General features: G+C 41.7%; 2 protein-coding genes across 3 annotated transcripts; one reads left to right on the forward strand and one right to left on the reverse strand.

The window, feature by feature from the left end:
• The first annotated feature begins 379 nt into the window (after positions 1 to 379).
• Positions 380 to 7,353, forward strand: irf3 (interferon regulatory factor 3). The gene is made up of 11 exons (XM_030400118.1): positions 380 to 565; positions 1,932 to 2,098; positions 2,933 to 3,104; positions 3,664 to 3,737; positions 3,822 to 3,876; positions 4,103 to 4,168; positions 4,282 to 4,527; positions 4,742 to 4,832; positions 5,873 to 6,162; positions 6,258 to 6,382; positions 6,847 to 7,353. The coding sequence occupies exons 2-11, from the start codon at positions 1,934 to 1,936 to the stop codon at positions 6,958 to 6,960; spliced, it is 1,398 nt and encodes a 465-aa protein (XP_030255978.1). The 5' UTR covers positions 380 to 565; positions 1,932 to 1,933; the 3' UTR covers positions 6,961 to 7,353.
• A 430-nt stretch (positions 7,354 to 7,783) lies between these two features.
• Positions 7,784 to 18,953, reverse strand: LOC115571071 (synembryn-A). 2 transcript variants are annotated; one of them, XM_030400116.1, is made up of 14 exons: positions 18,820 to 18,953; positions 14,352 to 14,446; positions 14,204 to 14,251; positions 13,201 to 13,218; positions 13,011 to 13,100; positions 12,298 to 12,908; positions 11,779 to 11,914; positions 11,431 to 11,619; positions 11,170 to 11,264; positions 10,135 to 10,285; positions 9,919 to 10,014; positions 9,658 to 9,802; positions 8,953 to 9,232; positions 7,784 to 8,762 (listed from the first exon to the last, which is right to left on the reverse strand). In XM_030400116.1, exons 2-14 carry the CDS (start codon positions 14,439 to 14,441, stop codon positions 8,624 to 8,626), a joined length of 2,088 nt encoding a protein of 695 aa, XP_030255976.1. In that variant the 5' UTR covers positions 14,442 to 14,446; positions 18,820 to 18,953; the 3' UTR covers positions 7,784 to 8,623. The 2 variants fall into 2 exon arrangements, with proteins under 2 accessions (XP_030255976.1, XP_030255977.1); XM_030400117.1 differs by lacking the exon at positions 18,820 to 18,953 and adding an exon at positions 14,776 to 15,003.
• Between the last annotated feature and the right edge of the window lie 590 nt (positions 18,954 to 19,543).

The following is a 19,543-nucleotide window of genomic DNA, read 5'->3' on the forward strand; positions in this document are numbered from 1 at the left end:
TTAGTTACTTAAAATATCAGATAACTGTACTGGAATAAAAACAAGTACGATGTTTGCCTCCAGAGTGAAGTGAAAGCATAAAGTTTGTTACCCAAAATGTACAGTAACTTAAGTAAATGTACTTAAGTTTACGTGCCATCACTGTCAGCTGCAACAGTAGAATCCTGCTCTTATGATGCAATGATATAATATATGATAGTGTGACAGTCTCAGGGGACTTTTTGTGTGTGTGTGTGTGTGTGTGTGTGTGTATGTATGTGTGTGTGTGTGTGTGTGTGTGTGTGTGTGTGTGTGTATGTGCGTGTCTGTTTGCCCCACCTAGCGGGACTGGCCGGTAAATGAAACTCCGGGGTGACGTCACATTTGGAAAACGAAACTGACGCCTCGGAGTTTCCCGAGAAAACCTCGTCCGGTGAGAGAGCAGCCGGACTCCGGCGGTATTTAAGGATTTCGTGACGGGGTTGTCACACACACAGCTGCGGCTCACACACACTCTCACACACACACTTTCTCTCACAGCTGCTTACAGCACCTTCTGACCCGGGACGCCTCGTCGCTGCAGCAGGTATGGGAGGTCAGCGTTGTTGAGTCATGTCGCCTGTCGTGCTGCCTTGTTGTCAGTGTTGTTGTGTTGTGTCATCTCCACTCAGCGTGTAGCCTGTGCTCACACTGCACTGTCTCCACCTCTGACTTGTTGTGTTGCACTTGTGTGTTCGCGCTTGTTTCACCTCTATTCCAAACGCAAGACTACACTGAAACAGAAGAAACGTCAATGTTTGACATTCACAAGGAGGCATTCTTTAGAAGGAGTGCTTTTACTTTTCATGCCTGAATATGTTTTCATGTAATTCTTTTAAACTGAAGCTTTTACGTCATTTTGAGCTTTTGTCGTTACTTTTATTAGATAAGTTATGGCATTGAGGGCTGCTTCCTCTTTCTGCAACACACCGCAGCACTGCACAGATGTGGCTGTTCTTTATATTCATATATTGCTCATTTGTTCTTCAACCTTTCATAATTGGGCGGCATTAAGAGAAAATAGAAAGAGGGATCCCTCCATTCTATTTAACTGAGCATGCATTAGGATATCTAAGATGTTGGGTTTTGTTTACATTAAAACATTCAATTCTTTCTATTTTACTGTAATTTTCAAAAAAAGTTTCTATTTTACTGTATTTACTCTTTTCTTCTTCTTCTTCTTCTTCTATTGTGATACTTTGACAACATGTTTTAAGCGGCTCAAGTCCAGCTGTGAAAGCGCCATCTGCAGGAGGAAAAAATTGTTTTAAGATGGACCTGAAAGTTCTCATAATTAATATATACCTCTCAGTACGTGTGATTAATAAGTGTTGTAGCCAAAAGTCATACTTGAGTAAAAATATAGATAGATTTAGTTGCTTTTAAAAGAAATGTCGCCCAAATGAACGCTACTTTAGTAAAAGGCGTATAGTATCTGATATGAAATGTACCCAAGAACCAAAAGTATAAGTCAAAGTAAATTATACATACGGTATGTGTTCATATATGTAAATTATCAGCCTGGCCAATTGTCAGAGCCAATATTATGCATTTTTTCTTTGTAGGTAAATTTAAAACTGTACTAATTTGGCTTTGATGTGGCATGCAATCTGAAAAGTAACTAGTAATTTAAGTAAGTGAGTGAATGTTGTAGAGTAACTTGAGTAAATGTACACAGTTACATTCCCTCACTGTGAATAATTACGGTGGTGTAACATCCAGCCTGGCTCAGCTTCTCTGATTTAAATCAATAGTTTGAATTATCCCATGTTGTCCAAAAGTTAAACATAACAGCAGAATTAATTCAAATCTTTGAGTTGTAGATAATTGTGTTACAGTTCGGTGACCTAAATGACAGCAAAAACCCCATGCACTGACGCTGCAGATGTGATGTTTTGTTCTTGCTCCTGCAGAAATGTCTCATTCGAAACCACTGCTCATCCCGTGGCTGCGGGCCCGCATCGACAGCGGCAAGTATCCTGGAGTCCAGTGGACGAACCCGGAGCGGACAGAGTTCTCCATCCCGTGGAAACATGCTTTAAGACAGGACTCCTCCGACACTGACATCCTCATCTTCAAGGTAATTCAAAGTCGTCACAAATTATATCACTGTTAATAACTAAAAGGGGGAATAGCAGCAGTAGGCATAGTACAGAACATCGTTTTAGAATTTACATCAGTCACATCGCGAGGAAGGGTCATTACGTCACTGAATCTCGCCTTGGTGCCAGACTGTGGTGACAGATCTGTTCTGTTCTTTCTTCTGATGAAGAAATGCGTCCAGGAAAGGAAAGAACACACTTCAGAGAGCAGGCCAGCGACTATTTCTTTTAGAGGCAGATTGTTCTTCCCTCGATTTTGTTTGTGAAAGATATAATCAGGCCTGTCAATCATTTGGAAAAAAAAACAATCAGTGGTTAGCCGAGACTCTGAAGTGTGTCGTTTCATTTTCCGGAGGCATTTCTGCAACAGAGTGTTTGTCAATGGTTCCCCCCATAGATTTCAACACAGCTGGCACCAAAACATGACTGAGTGACGTAATGACTCCCTTCTCGTTAGGTTCCTCGTCACATCGAAGGGCGTGCAACGCAAAACTCGCAAGGTTCTCATTTTCCGTGACTGATCGTCAAGATGTTCTCTAATTTGGTCCAGTTGTGTTCTTGATTCATGAGAGTTTGCTCTGCATGTACAGGAAACATGCACCGATCATTCTTTATCAATTTATCAGCCAAACGGGGCCCCCCCTGGTTGTTTGTTAGAATTCACTCCTCTGCAAAATCACCCCTGTAATGCTAGAGTGATTCATGAATTCTTAATGGATCTAAATTCCCTTTTATAATTTCATAAATATTGCAAATAAATGACTAGCTCTGGTGACAGTGGCTGTAATGCAATGACCTCTCCCTCGCTGCAGGCCTGGGCGGAGGTGAGCGGCAACGGCCGGGCTCAGGGAGACCCCTCGGTCTGGAAGAGGAACTTCCGCAGCGCCCTCCGAGTCAAAGGCTTCAAAATGGTCACGGACAACAAGAACGACGCCGCTAACCCCCATAAAGTGTTTCTCTGGCCAGATGAGTCGGCGTCAGGAGGTGAGGATCAAAGACGGCCCCCATTTGGTCCTTTTTATTGTAGTAGACAGTTAAAGAAAGCGACCATTTCCTGTGATGATCTGCACAAAAAAAGAGACGTGTATTCAGATTCCGTTCCTCTCTCTCTCTGTTTTACTCATGCAGAATTATTCAGCCTGTGTATCTTAACTGTTATCCTAGGAAGGGGAGGCATCAGTTGGCTTTTCATGTCACTCGATTGCAAATGAGATGAAACACAAAAATCAGATAATGCGGTAAATGCGCCACAGATGCTGCTCATTTAAGCTCCCATGTGGGTAATGGAGCACCTCTCTGTCAGCGTGGCCACACACAGGGCTGTACAGTCCCTGCTTACCTCCACATCACTCTCCAATCTTGTATTCTGTCTGCAGTCATGCCTCGGTAGATGAGATGTGTCAATATGCAGATGCAGAGCATGCAAGTCGATGGCATTTGTAGCGGGGATTATGAGATTAAAGGAGTGTTTCTGAGGAGGATGAATGATTAAAAGATAGTCAGCAGCAAATTAGAACTGAGCTCTTTGCTTTCACTCTCAAAGCTAACTCCTCGGCCGGATCCCAGGACCAAGACGACCCCAATTTGTTTGAGGATGTTGGCTTTCCCATACAAGAAGTAAGAATTGGAGTAAAGTGTGAACGCTGTGTTGTTGTGTGGTCGCATATGAACTCATACAGATGTGCGCCTGTGTTGTTTCAGAGCCAGATGGAGTCATGCCTCGATCACTACCTTGACGCCGAAAGTGTGTTCACAGGTGAGGGATTCGTCATCTCTTGGCGTTAATATTTTGTGCCTCAGAAGGTAAATTTAGCAGGTCATTTGTTTTCTAGTGAGGAATTTGGAATCACGTTTCTGAGCTTGTCAATGTTTATTTTCTCCTGGCATGAGTGTTGTGTCTCAGAAGTGTGAATTTATCTGAAAGCGAGGAATTTGGAACCCCTTCTCTGAATCTCTCTGAGCTGATCAATATCTGCCAGCAGATTGCGCTGCCAGCCATGATATCCTCCAGGAGTGTCTGAAGGGACTGAACATTGGCCCCGACACAGGTACCGTCTCTGCTCCTCGTCTCCTCCTCGCTGCTGCGGCACGAGCAGAAAACAATGCCCAGCTACTTTTCCCGGAGAAAGATAGTTTTTCACTTTCTCCAACTTTTCCACAGAGGGCACCGCAGGCTTTGAGCCTCCTCCCGAGCAACAGCAGCCTCGAAACCAGCTTGCGATTGGTGGATGTGCGTTGCCGGGGCAACACCAGCATCCAGTAACGTTTGAGAGTGCAGTCGGTGAAGCTGGGTTGCCTGAGCAACCGGCACGTCCAATGGAGGGAGCCATGGGAGGGGCCTGTGATGGGCAGTTGGCAGAGCAGTTCCTACAAGCCATGAGCAGGACCAGCGGTGGAGATAATTTCAGTGAGATGATGGATGCCACTGTATTTACATGCAGTTTACACTCAGAAATGACTTCCCTCATAAAATATCTTTCACAAGGCCGTTAAAACAATGAGGCCTGTCGGTGTAAAAATAAAACCAGTCAATGAATAATGTGTTTTCAGGAGGGGTACAGTGAAGAGTGGAGCCTCTCCTCTCCTCTCCTCACACACTGCTTCTCTTTCTGCATCCTCAGAGACTCAGTTCAGGATATCAGTGTACTACAGAGGAGTGAAGGTGTCGGAGCAGCTGGTGGAGAATGAAGCTGGAATCCGCTTAGTTTACAGGTAACAACACAATAAAGCTGTAATCAAAGGAAACATGTCCAACAAATTTTCAGAATCCACAGTTCATCTTCAGATTGACTCTCATAGTTAAAGGGGCGGTTGGATTTTGTTGAATACATGCTGTTCTTTCTTGCACAGTGACAGGAGGAGAGTGATTGTGCTCTACTGTCTGTACTGTAAGCCATTATTTCCCCCAGGATGGTGTAGTCATGACCCACCCTACTCTGCCTCTGATTGGCTGTTACTCTTTGCCTTTGTTGGCTGGGGTTAGTTAAATTTTGGAACGAGGAGTAAGATTGGTTGTCAGGGTAGGTCAATCAGAAGCACAGTGGGAGGAGCACAGGTAATGCCTTTGTCATCCTGGGGGTAAAAAAAGTACGTACGAAAGTGAGTTTGAAGCTGTGGCCAGGAGCTGATAAGCTTAGCTTAGCTTAGCTTAGCTTAGTGTAAAAAGACAATGGGGGAAGCTGGCCTGGCTCTGTCTAAACAGTGGCATCGAGTGTTAAAAGGACCAGACTAGCTGCTTCCCTCTGTTTCCAGTCTTTGTGCTAACTGTATCCTTGTTGTAACCACATATTTAGCGTACATATATGAGCATGATGTAAATGTTTGGCCGTTATCTGCTCACCCCGATGCTGATAAAACAAGGTGAAGTTTTATAGTCCATCCATGAGGGATGCGAGCGAACACCTTTAGCTTAGCGGCTACAGTGAAGATATCAGTTTGAAAAAAAACTTTAACAAATCGATGAGTTTGCTTTTTCTGGCATTGTTTTTCAATGTCTTGAAACAAGTCCCCATCGACTTCAGTTGTTTAGGAAAACGCTGAATGCTGCTTTGCTGTGAATCTCCAAAAATGTTTTGCTAATTATGAAATATCAACTTTCCATTGGCATGGGGGTGACAAGATAATGACTGATTTTTCATTTTTGGGTGACTTCTTCCTTAAAGGAGTAAAATGTCAAACTATTCCTTTAATGTCTATGAGCAGATATCCTGATATTCAATAAAAAATTGAATTAATCAATGTTTTCATGTCAGACCCAATCTTACAGGGACGGTGGTGGATCCTGCGTCGGGCCTCTCCCTCGTCTCCCTGCCAAGTCCTACAATGCTGTTGGATCAAACCCAAGTCAATCTGACCCAACGCATCCTGGACAAGCTGGGCGATGGCGTTGACTTTGGGGTGTCGGGCCATGTATTCTACGGCCAGCGACATGGTGAAGTCAAAGCATTTTGGAGCTTCTCCAAGCATGACAGCATCAGAATGCCCCAAGAGATTTCTAAACTGGAGCCTCAGCTTCTGTACACGTTCAAGGACTTTGTGCAAGGTGGGTGAAAGGAACTGGCTTTCTGTCGGCATATGTGTGAATACAGATGCCGTCTTGTTGGCTCGGTGTAGTGACTGATTGTCCTTTCCCTCTAGGAATATTGAACTTCATTGCATCTGAAGGCGGAGACTCCCCTCCGTGCACCCTGTTCTTCTGCCTCGGGGAGAAGTGGCCTGACCCACACAACAAGCCTTGGGACAGGAAGCTCATCACAGTGGAGGTGAGGCAACCTCTAAATTATTGAAACGCACAGACAGTGTTGTGCTCTCAAAGACCTTAAAGCAGTATTTCAGTTTGCTGCACATACCTCCATCAAATTTCATGAGTGATCAAACCGCCAAAATTGCCCACTCAAGGGAGCTGTAGTCAGCAGCACTTTTCAAGAGGCAATTTTGTCTCAGTATTGATTAATAGCACTGAGGGAACAAAGCCTGAATACCGCTGGTGACAGCTGATCCCTCTGGTGTAAAAGGTTTTTCTGCCCCCGAGCCTCTACATCGGAGCGCATGCTGTGAAATGAAAGCTGGTGCAAAACTTTAAAGAAAACCAGCGTGACACGTCTCATTGCTCCAGCTTTCTTGATTTTCACGGCCTCTGTCGAGCTCCAATTCACCATCTCGCTCATGTCATTCTTGTCATTGTGTCTGACTTCTGCTTCCTGTTCTGTTCTTTTGTCGGCCTCAGGTGGTGCTCACTTCAATGGAGCTACTGAAGAATATGGCTGTTGCAGGCGGCGCCTCCTCCCTGCAGTCCGTGGAGCTGCAGATGTCGCTCGAAGAGATGATGGAGATGTACTGACATGCTGTGTGCCTGGATGAAAAGAATCTGTTTACTGGTTTTCTGTAATCCTTCACCCCGAGGAAATCCTCTCAGAAATAATCAAATTTGACATGTTAATGAACATTTTATGTCTTTATTCTACACCTGATTGAACCAATCAGGTTAATAATAATGGTTTTAATGATTTCTCTGGCGTTTCATATGCTGACTCTGCCCTAAGAAGCAAAGCAAATCTTTGTAACTATGTTTACACGTGAATATGTGCATTTAAATGTAATTTTAATATTTTTACATAAAATAATGGGACTAGGATTTGATAGGATCTTATTGGTGCTCGTGTTTCTAAGATACCGTGCTGCTTTCTGTTGCATAAAATGAGCAAAATAAAAGAGCTCTGTCACTCAGCCTTCATTCTGCCTTTGCCGGTAACGTGTCTGTCCTGATGTAAGTGCACTTCTGTCTTTTGCTATAAAGCAAAGCAGCAGATTTGTCTCAATATGCAGTGTCATCCAGAAGCTGTCTGTCATCCCATTAATGCTCCTATTTGATCATTTATTTACAGCAGGGCTGCATCTAAAAATGGTTTTCACTGGAGATTAATCTGTAATGATTTTTTTTCTTGATTCATTGATTTATTGTTTGGTCTCTAGAAAATAGTCAGTAGTCAGTCAGTAGTCGGTAGTCTAATACCCAAGATGAGAACCTCAAATGTCTTGATTTGTCCACAACCTGAAGATACTCAGTTTAGTTGTAGCGGAGGTAAGAAACCAGGAAATATTCACATTTAGAAAGCTGGAATCAAAAAATAGAAATAAAAATGACTCTGCTCATTACCAATTAATCCATTATCAGCATAGTTGGCGATCAATTTAATAATTGACAACAAATTGATTAATTGTTGCTGCTCTAGTTTAAAGTAAACATAAATACATTTATTGAATAACATACATTCCCACATCAGATAAAGACACTTCACTCATCAAAACTATGAATTTGAAATTAAAACTAATGAATATATTGCAACAACACCGAAAGCCTCTAATAAACAGACATAGTGAACCCTTTGAACTCAACTGTTCAGTCAGACTTGACAGTGCAGATGTGAGCAGAGCATATGGAATCAGTCTAAATGTTAATGACGTGCACAATAATATACACCTGAGCGCAATCTGACACAGTTATGTGTCATTTCACACCAGAGACTGAAGAGAAAAACGGTAAAAATGCTGTGCAGAAGTTTATTTCATCTGTTCTTTTCAAAGGGCACGCCTAACCAAGGAGTGAGTGTATCACATATTAGCATATTCCAAATTTACTCTGAAGTAACTCTACAGAAGAGGCTGAATGAAACTAGATTAAAATACACATTATTTCAGTACAGTGAGAAATCAAGACTTGATTATGCCTTGCGAGGATATTACGTTTTACCATAAAATCAATCGCTTCTCACATCTATCAATTCAGAATTTCATTATTAACTGAAACCAGTGTGACATTATAGCTGCTCTATATTATAAGTCTAAATCCAAAGAACAAAGTAAAAAGCTTTTTTTTTTTAATCCTTTCTGACATAATTCGGTCTCAGAATATAGAACTATGTTGTATTTTTGTGCAGTCAAACTTTAGAAATAAAATATTTACAGAAGAAAATCATCAACTGATTGAATGGATGAGACGCGTTTCAGTTCTTCTCTCCCTCTTCTGCCTCTCTGTCGTTCTCTGACTCAGACTCTCTCTCCTCGGGGAGGGAGTTTTCCCTCATTCCCGTCATTGGGACCAGCCTCCCCTCTGTATCCACTGTCATCGCATGGATACCACCTCTGCAAAGTAAATGGGTAGATAAAAAACATTGACTATCTATTCGTCAGTATTGTTCTCATTGAGCTAATTTAATCTTGTCCTGAGCTGATACTGGACTCGTCTTTTCAAACTGTTGCCACTGTGAAAATGTATTCTGAAAACTTGATTTGACTGGTAAGAGATACTGCTTCTATGAGTCATTTCACTGACCTGGACAACTTGTTGAAAAGCATGATCAGCCTCTTGGCCTCCTCCTCCTTTTCCTCCTCTGTCATGCCCTCCATGGGGTCTGGTTGCTCCGTCTCCACCCGCCCAGTCACCAGGTTGATGCGATCTTTGACCTGCCTGTACTCTTCAGTGTCTGAATCAGAGTCGCTGGAGTACTGGCCATCAGTGGTGGGGGCTCTGCAGCTCGGGCCACCCAGCAGACCTCGGGAGGCCAGCAGGCCTGCCGCATTACCGTAGCCCGTGTACTTGACAAAACGACTCACTAGAAGAGGAAGTGAAGGTGGGGAGGACGATTGTATACACATAAATATGTATTTTTTGGGGTAATTATAGCATACATTTTGTGAAAGGTATTTTATAGGTAATAAGAGATGAAAATATGATGATATACAGTCCTGACAGTTACTGATTAGTAATGTATGCTGTGCAGATGAGCATTGCTTAAAAACACATAAATATTATTATAAGTTATAGAGGAATACCTAGTCCAAATATGTCAGGTTTAGTTTTCAAGATGAAGAAGAAATTCATGCACAATACAAAAAGATTTTAGAGGAAATATAAAAGGAATTTCAGGATTTATGAGGTTAGAAAAGGAAAAAAACACTGAGTTGCATCTTTATATTTAAGAAAAAAGAAAATTTTAACTCAAATGTAAAAAGTATGAGTAGTGATGTCTGTTCTTACCATTTTCCTTGCAGAGGACAAAGAGGAAGTCAGCAGCGCAGTGTTTGACATCTGTATCCAGATGAGTCATAAGACGGATCAGACGACTCTTCACAGTGGACCCTTCCTCCGGCCTGTGTGTCGCGTCTCTCAGAGGAGGCAGGATCTGATGATCAGTTTTAATTTCAGCTTCACACATGAAAAACAGAAGCTTCAAACATAGTCTATATATTGTAAGAAGAAAAGTATGACATGAGTTTTCTTTTTATTTGTGTGTATTACATGCTTCCTGATGTAATGACGTGTTTCTCTGTGAGCCCTGCAGCTTTCTGTCAGCAGATTGAGGATCGGAGTCAGCTTCTCCTTGATCTTATCACCCTGAGAAGGAAACAAACAAAGAAGAGTCCCTCAGGTCATTTCAGTAGAAACAAACGATTTCTGTTTTTAGGAGGAAACTCATGGTTCAGATTCCTCTCTGTATATTACTTTTTCCCTCACCGAGTCCAGGCGTCTTTCCATGAACAGCACGAGGGTGTGGACACAATCCATGTTAACCCCCTGGCACTGCTGCGAGCCGGGTTCCACAGGCACCATCAGCAGCACGTCAAGACACTGGAGAGGAAGCGCTGACAACAGGTTGACTGTGTGACTGTGGGATGGAGAGAAGATACCAGGTCTAATATAGCAGTGTTCAAAGTGTTCAAAGAATATAGAGTGAACACACATGTATAAAATATACATTAATGACCCAACAACATGAGAGGAATCCTCCCTGATACAATAATCAAATGCTTGTTCTATTCAGATAATAATAAATTAAATTAAATTAAATTAAGAACTATAAAAATTCAGATGCAATCAGGGAAAAATATATGTATTATTATAATAATTCAATCAGATCAATAAAAAATGTTATATCAAGCTGTGGAAGCCTCAGTTCAGTAAACAACAAAATGATGAATGCTATCATATCTAGAATTACTTGCAGAGGAATGTTTACAGATTAATATTATATTAGAGTATTACTTTAGAAGCAACAATTCTTTGTGAAAGTAAGATTTAGGGACCAAACCAAAGACTTGAATTTTCGACCTGGGATTAAACAAACCCAAGTGTATTTTATAAAACTCATCATAGAAACATCCAGGATTGAGTTGAAGGTGTTTCCACCTCATCTGTGCATTAAAATCTAAAATAAATCTGATCGAATAAAAATATGGGTAAGACAAACTGCACCCTAACCTTTATTCCTCCTTTCTTGTATTTATTCTTTCTTTTTTACCTCTTACTTCCATTATTCCCTTGTTATGTCTTTTAATAAATTAATTAATTTTGTCTTAATACACTTCCCAGAGTTTATAATAATTTAATACTCCTGTTTGTCATCTGTTATTCGTTTTCTTGAATTTCCATTAGAAAAAAAAAATGTATTAAACAAACACCAGCTAATTTAAATGCATCTGTATTGCTGTTTCTAATTATGGTTGTCATAGCCATTTCCTTGCTTTCCAACCTCACTGTGTTCATGCTCACCCCTGCAGTTCATAAATATCATCAGGAAGGATACACTTCCTCATCAGGCAGACACGCAGGAGTGCCACCAGGTGTCGGTAGAGAGCTGCATTGTCCTGAGGGAGGAGAAAACACACAGCAGACTTATAGTAAAGCTCATGTCCCTTGGATAAAGTGTGAAGGGTTAATGGAAAAATAAGTTCTCTTTTTAAATCTGTTCTTTTGCAGAGGCTGACATAACACCTGAAAGCTGACAGGTTAATTCTGGACTTGCTCACTGACCTCACTTGGCTCCTGCCTGTGGGTGCCACAGGTGATGTTGAAGAGGGTTTTAAGAACCTCGATGATTCGCTGAGAAGCTTCAAGGGAGATGGGTGGTGTTGTTGGGCCCAGCACACATACATACTGGTCCGTCCACTGGACTTCCAGGGAGTTCTCCAGAGCTGCAGTGAGGATGGACACGCCTCCCTCCTGGAGGAGAAACATGATGTGTGTGAGACTGAGAAGACAGCCAGTTCAGAGGTGCAGAACAAGTCAGGCCTGTTTGTATTAATATCAGAATAAACTGCAGGTGTCATGATAAACACGAGGAGATTTAGATTTGAGTATTGTTACATCTGAGTGATCTACCTGTTGAAGCTGAGTCCTGAGCTCTGGTCGTAGCGCAGTGATGAGGAACATGAGGCGTAGTTCATAGAACTGAACACTGGAGGGAGATGAGCAGCTGACACTGGAGGACAGACGCTCGATGAGACCACACATGAGCCTGATGGAAACAATAACAAGGCATCCGCTGTCTTGAAATACGTTGATTTAAAACATAATTTTGTCTCAGTCTGCCCTGTTAATTTACATCACAGTTTGGGACTTGCTTTTCTGTTAACAAGCATGAACTTGTTGCTTTCAGTCAAAGCTGGGTGCATGTGTACATAACGACTACGATTCAGAGGACTGAGAGATAATTTTTTACCCCAAATATATAAAATGGATTTATTTACACTTTTTTTTGGTGTGACTAAACTGCCATAGCTTCAATGAAAGATGTAGTAGTGATGTAAAATTGAAAATGTACACAGAAATGCAAGTGAGAAAGCCAACAGCTGTGTCTGTGTGTGCATGTGTTCGTCTGCGTCCTCTGAGCTAGCCCACCTGAGAGCACTGAACCTCTCCTGTGCCCAGGTGCTGTTGTACACCACATTACACAACACCTTCAAGGCCTCTTTTCTCTGCGCCTCCTCTCCTGAATCCCCCTCCTCCTGCTCCTCTTCCCCCATCTCCATCTTGCTCTCCCTGCGGTCCTTCCTGCCTCGCTCCAGCATCTTGTGATTGATGCTGCCTCTGTGCATTTCGTTGATGCTGGTCCTTTGGCTCCCTAACCAGCTGATGCTGTCCAGATCTCCGCTTGTGGCGTTGCTGATGTCACTCTTGGCGTCCTCGTCAATGGTGCAGCCCTCTTCGTTTTGGTCGGTGGCATCCATGTCGCCATCGTACTCGTTGGCGCGACACTGCAACACTTTGGCCTCGGCGAGAGAGACAAGGATGTTGTCGTAGAAGTCAGCGTCAGGGTCGCTGGCTTCCTCGCTCGCATCACATGTGGTGAGCCCGGCTAGTTTGGAGAGAGTCAGGAGAGCGCCGTCGGTCACAAAGGGGCCCAGGACCTTCTTGTCCCTGGAGAGGATTCTCAGGGTGCGTAGAGACACTCTCAACACACGAGATTTAACTCCTGTCCTTATAAACCTCAAGAGAACAAGAGCTAAATTCTAAGGACAGGATCAGAAAAAACGACATTTAGTTTCATACCATTCTTCAAAGGAACAACTGAAAAAACCTTGGGGCAAGCAGACAGTGAGAGAGTCAGGCACCTGTCTGAGGATGAGGTCTCGATCCTCCTGGTCGTACTCGTCATAGTCAGAGTCAGAATCAGTGTAGTCCCTCACTTTATTCTTCTTGAACTGATACAGCAGGAGAAAGAATACATTTAATGTTAACGGCCTTCTCATGTGCAACAAAAGCAATACTTGAATATTATTCCAAATTCTGGCAGCACTGTACCTCCTCAAGTCTTCTTTGCTTGAAGAGGTGGAATGTTGGATTTCAGTGAGCAATGCGGCAGAACAAAGAAAAAACAATATCAGTGCATATTTTTGTTACCACTGGGAATCAGGTGTGTGTATTATGTTAAACTATTAGGACTCCTAAAAGTTTCACACAAAGAGTTTCCTCTTAAGAGCTATTCACAAAGCTGCTGAGCTAAACTTAAAGAAGGCGTTATTTTGACCCTGTTGCTATGGAAGACATCATGTCTGAGTGTTAAAAGGATCTATATCTGATAAGGTTAACTTATAAACATTAACTAAATAGTAGTTTTTAAATAAAAACTTAAAAATGTAAAACCACATTAGGGAACACTGAAGTCCAAACAAGAGAAAAATCCAAGGCACCTGTTTGGCCAAAAAGGTTAAAAAGCCTAAATTTGACGATTTCAGGAGATGATAGCCATTTCCCTCACCCTAACCCTCAGGAGACGAAAGCCATTTGTGCCACTACATACATGTCAATGTTTATTAAGAATTTCAGTTTGAAATAGCCATCTAAAAAAAGGCCTTTTAACCTTTTGGCCAGAAGTGCGTCTTTTCTGTTTTTTTGATTAAAGACAAATTTCTAATTATCTAAATCACTTTTACTTAAAAATCTACAAGGAGTTTTAATTGACTCTATGACCTTATTTTGGAGTTTCTCCTAGATCAATCAGTTAGGGGCTATTTTCAGAGGCGGTATGTTTGAGAATATGGCCTCAGATCTGCTGTTCAATGGCTGCAAATGACAGAGCTGAAAGTGTTGAATAGATTAACACACAGTCTGTTGGTTATTCAATCACTCTGCCTGGGCTCAATCTGCCTGAGCATGCAAGGAGAGAGGATCAGGGACAACTGATACAGCAGAATTACTAATCACAGACAGACTATGGAGCCAGGGTGGGGAGGGGAGGATGTAGGTTAAGAAAAGGTTAAGGTGACGTTTAAGGGGCACTGGATGGACAGGAGCAGCAGCTTACCTTCCTTCTGTCCCTCTCCTCTGCGTCGAAGAAAAAGCACTGGGCGAACTTCAGGAGGGAGATGACGATAAAGTGACAGTCATTATCGTATGTTACAGCAACGTATCGTCCAGACAAGAATGTGTGAACTTCTGTGTGTTGGTGTTACCTCTTTGTTGAACTCCTGCAGCTGTGTCTGAACACCGTTCTCATTGCCCTGTTTGATGTACTGGATAATCCCCTCCAGGTCCACGTCCATGGTTCCTGCGCACACACACATGCAAAGGTGCAGAGATAATCATTCAGGCCACAACTAAATGAAAGTTACGCAAGAATAATGATGATGAGGATGACAAAATACACCGTTTAAAGCATGTGCTCGGTCTGTTTTTGGCCAAGAATGTGAGAATACAGGCCAACAAATGTGACATCTAAGAGCAGAAAATACATTTCAGTAAAACACTTTATCTTCTTCATCAACTTGATCACTGATAAACGCCTCCTGGCTAATGACAGCGGAACCTGCACATACTGAATTGCATCCAAAACACACATACAGGAACTGCAAACATTTGATGTGTGTCTAAACTTACCTCACTTAATCAGCCCTCAATAAACCGCAGGTGTGTCAAAATAACCGACCCAAAGTGTTGTCACCGCTGCAACTTTACTTCAGCTCGAGTCCACGTATGCACTGTACAATAAGCTCTGCCTTCAAACTCACTCAATTCACTTGCTTTCCAGTTAACACTCATGCGCTCAGCACATCTCTGTATCGCCCTCTCTCTCCGTCCCTCTCTCTCTCTTTAATCCAAGAGAGATACAGGAGCCATGGAGTGGTTATGGTTATAATCCACTAATGGACTCTAAGCTTATATCTCTCAGTGTTGACCCTATAACCTACAGGCTTTCCAGACTCTCTCTCACTCTCTCTGTGTCCAGCTCGAACACACTCTTTCACTCAAATCTCTTAATAGCTTGGAAATCACTGAAATGACCATTAAGATTTGTTTTTTATCACCCTTTCTAGCTGTTGCATAACACTGAGGCGGATGATGCGGAGTCACCCAAGATAGCATCAATATTTTTCAGATGAATGATTACAGCTTAAAAATGTCTTTAATTACATTGACCAAATCCTTCCATCACGTAAATGAAAGAACAGGTAGAGTGATTTCATTACTGTGAGTACAGTTTGAGTCTAGTCCCACAAGATGGAGCTGTTCATGGCTGGTTCAATCCAACTCTAAATCTAAAGAGGTTATTTATCTTTTGCGTGATGAATGCATTACAAAATGTTTCCATTTAAAGAAAACTTAAATATTCTATTTATAAACTACAGATGGAACCAGTCTCCATCAGATCAGCTAGAATAAGGAATGACAGGCAAACACGCTGAAATGCAGATTTTATTCTAGTAAATAAATTGTTTTCTTTTTAGCTAACCTACTTCTAGCAGAGATGAAGTAGATGTTTACACACTTGTTGCAAAGTGCCCTTAAGTCATAATCTGTGAGAAGATGATTATGCGAATGAATGACAACAGGATGCTCACTCTTGTGACCAGTGGGTAGAGGAAACACGGCCGGGAAGGCTGTAGTGGCCGGCTGGTGGCTGCAGGTTTACAACAACAGGATGCGCGCTACGTCAGCGATACTGGGAGAAAAGTCAGACGAGTCCTGACAAAGTGCTCTCATGGAAGTGAGCGCACATATTCCTTCAAGATGAATTAAGACGCTTGAGATGCAGGAAATCAACAAGTCGGAGCTCTGAGAGACCGGTGGCCTTCAGTTACCTTTAAACCAGTGAAAGAAAACAACCATTGCCACTGATGTACGCAATAGGGGGCTGTTTGCTTTAGTCACCCTGACACATATTTACTCATAACTGCTGGGACGCTATAAACTGCATGTAGCCTAAACCCACCTGACCTCAGTTAGCTTTAATGAAAATCTGTTTTAGACTCTATATTATACAATTGTATGATGCATATTTTTTTCCCATAAGATGAGTCCCCAGCATATTATGGCTACTTTATGGTATGATAAATATTTTTTTAGAGAATGGAGTCAGTTAACTTTAATTACTCACATTTATTCAGATATTTCAAACACAGTAATAAAGGGCAATTACAGTAATTTTCTATGTATTTGTCATTTTCTTTAAGTAATCCTCCACTAAAAGAATATGTCTTGCTTCTTGTTCCTTCACTTGGATGTTAGACATTCACTGTGCAGAATGAAGTAGGTTAGTCTGTTCTCACATTTATCTCACCTGACATGTTAGTTGAAAGAGTGTATGGACAGATTCATTCTGTGTATCTATATCTACTTTGTACTCAAAGCATGCGCCAAAATGAAAAAATAATAATAATTTAAATCACTTAAATCGAATTTTCTTCTTTTAACATTTGCAACAATTCCCTCCATGAGCAAGCACTTGGCGACAGAAGTGAGGAATAACTCTCTTTAACAAGGCAGAAACCTGGAGGTGAACCAGGCTCTGGGTGGGCAGCCATCCGCATGAGGGCTATGTGGAAGCTCGACAACTTCAACGCAAATATACAGGGAATTAATTTTTCAGTATATGTGTATGGGGACAACTTGTGCCCAGCAGTTTGGGTCACACATTTCAGTTCCGCTATTTAGAATTTAAAAGGTGTACATAGACAAATGATTTTCAACACACTTCAATGTCGCTGCACAGCCATAAAGACAATTTTACGTGTTTATCAATGTACATTCATTGTCAGCAATTCCAATTTCTCCTACATGAATGAAGACATATTTTATAATATTACAACTACATTTTACTATATTTTCTATTCTTCTAATCTGTTTATGCCCGGGCCTCACAAAGAATACGTCAGTTCTCATGTTTGGGAAGGTGGAAAGTTTTACCTGAATAATGACTCAAACAATGAATAAATTGTGTTATCCAAAACTTGCTGATCCATTTTCTGTTGAATGCCTCGTCTGTTAAATGACTCATTGTTCGAGTTTGTTTTCTGTTGTAGTTCGCATTTATTTAAGTTTACAACACTCATCTGCTCACAGCCAAGGTGCACAGGAAGTGTTAGCTTTCTTTTGGCACGTAATCCTTGCAATCATGCAAGTTGTAACGCTTGAAGAGATTTTTTTTCTTGAAACAACACTTGGTGTAATCCGAGCTTAATCACATGTGAAATAATGAGATTGCGTTATCAATCGACTGCTAATGCTCTCGTGTGCACGCGCGCCATTGATGACTCAGTGCACTGCTCGACTCAAACTGCCCAGATGGTAGTCACAGGAAAGGTACACAATAGGCTCCAGAGGGGAAGCTGTGATTCAGCGTGAGAGAGAGAGAGAGAGAGGCTGGGAGAAACAGGAGTGTGGAGGCTTTAAACCAATAAACGTGTCACTCTAGACACTGGCTCACTGTGGGTTTACTGCATTATTAAAAGATAAGTAAATACTGGATAATTTCCTAAAGTGATGTTAGAATTTGATCATGTGCCAAACCCAAAAAAAAAAAAGTAACTTTTTTTACAAAAGCTATTCTACATTGTTTTTAATCACATTATCTCTAAAATCTGATTTATTATCTTTGAGGAAAGTTTTAAGATAGAGATGTTGTTTTTGAAACACTGTATATGAGAAGGCGGGGGGGCATGTGAGTGAAGGACATTTCAGGAATAAACACGGTGACGGCAAAAGTGACTCAAGGGAAAAAGGCACAGGAAAAATGGGGCGATAAAGAAAAGCCTGGAGGAGAATTGGGGGTTATTTTGGGCTGTGCGGGCTTCCTGCAGGTGATGGAGATGAAAGAATGATTTCTGGAACAATTGCTCAGCAGCAAGTGGAGTGAGAGCGGGGGGTGGTGGTGGGGGGGAGTCGGTGGAGTAAAGAGTGAACATAAGAATAAATGTAAACATCACACAAGGTACAAGGTCACCTCAAGTTTAAATACAATGTTGTGCTTGGACGCTGTTGTTATACGGGTGTTTATGTTAGCATCACATCTCCTGTAAATAGAGGATAAAACTGCCACCATAAATGATAAATTACAAGCATGGGAGTTGCTCTGCCAGTATGAGTACATTAGAGACACACCCCCTCAGCCTGCCACAACACTATAAAGGACCAGGAGGGGAGACGGGATGACAGAGTTGGGCATCCAACAATCAGCAAGAGACCACGAATGGTTTATTCAAAAAACCACGGCAGGATTTGGGATTTCTTTGGCGGTAAGTGCTATTTTGAAAATGATTGAAATGGATCACAATTGCTCTCTTTATTGATGTTCTTCTCTTTTGTTGTACAGATGATTCATTAGTAATGAGTGTGTTCAGGACAGTATTTTTTTTCCTCATCATGTTTTTTTTTTTTGTCACAACAGTCCAGTACGGTATGGAGATAGCTGTTCTGCTGCTGCTAGTCGTGCCTTTGACTGCTGCCACACCACTCAGACCAACTCACAGGTCAGTGGAAAACATCAGTAAATATTAAGCTAATGACAGCAGAGATAAGTCAAAGATGATGATGGGTTTTTTTATCTGCCTGGAAAGCTTTATAGATATTGAGACGGATGGAGGGAGAAAACTGGTCTACATATTAGTTTATCTATATATCACACATTCCAATATTAATAAATACCTTTTTCTGATGGGCCTACAGGTCAGACGCTGTCCTCCCTGGGGACATCATCCAGACTTCAGAGGTGAAAGCATCAGAGGACGCACAGGAGCAGCATGTTCAAGCACTGAAGATCATCCCATTTCACTCAGAGGACAAACATCTAGACCTGGACGCAATCAAAGAAAGGTACAAAAGAGCACACATCACTGCGCCAGTGGCTGAAAACTACAGTTCCACCAAGATAAGAAATATTTGAAAACTCCTGCTGTCTTGTATCAGATCACATTTTATATCCTAAGACAGTCTGATGCAGGATAAATCCTATAGTTTATTTCTGTTATTTCTGTTTCCACTAATTTGATTTTAGCAACGCCTAAACTGTAGGTGTACATAATCTACATAGTCTTTATTTTCAATATTTGGACTTCATTCATTTAAATTATTCTATTCTGTCAGGTGTTTTTTTTTGTCTTGTCGATTCTTACCTATCTGAAATCAATGTTTTTTCCTTTTGCTCATGACTGTTGAGCTGCTGTAACAGGTGAACTTCCCCAGTGTGGAATCAATAAAGTCCTATCTTATCTAAATTGTAGTTTAATGATCTTTTTTTACTTTGTAACTTATTTATTTTCCACCTCTTTCTCATTTTTATCACAACAGCATGGCGGCGAAGTTGCGTCCCCGGCGTGCGCCTCAGCGTGGCTGCAAGTTCGGGACATGCCAGCTTCAAAACCTGGCCAAC

The sequence above is a fragment of the Sparus aurata genome, chromosome 20, assembly GCF_900880675.1.
Source record: "Sparus aurata chromosome 20, fSpaAur1.1, whole genome shotgun sequence".
Classification (NCBI taxonomy): Eukaryota; Metazoa; Chordata; class Actinopteri; order Spariformes; family Sparidae; genus Sparus; species Sparus aurata.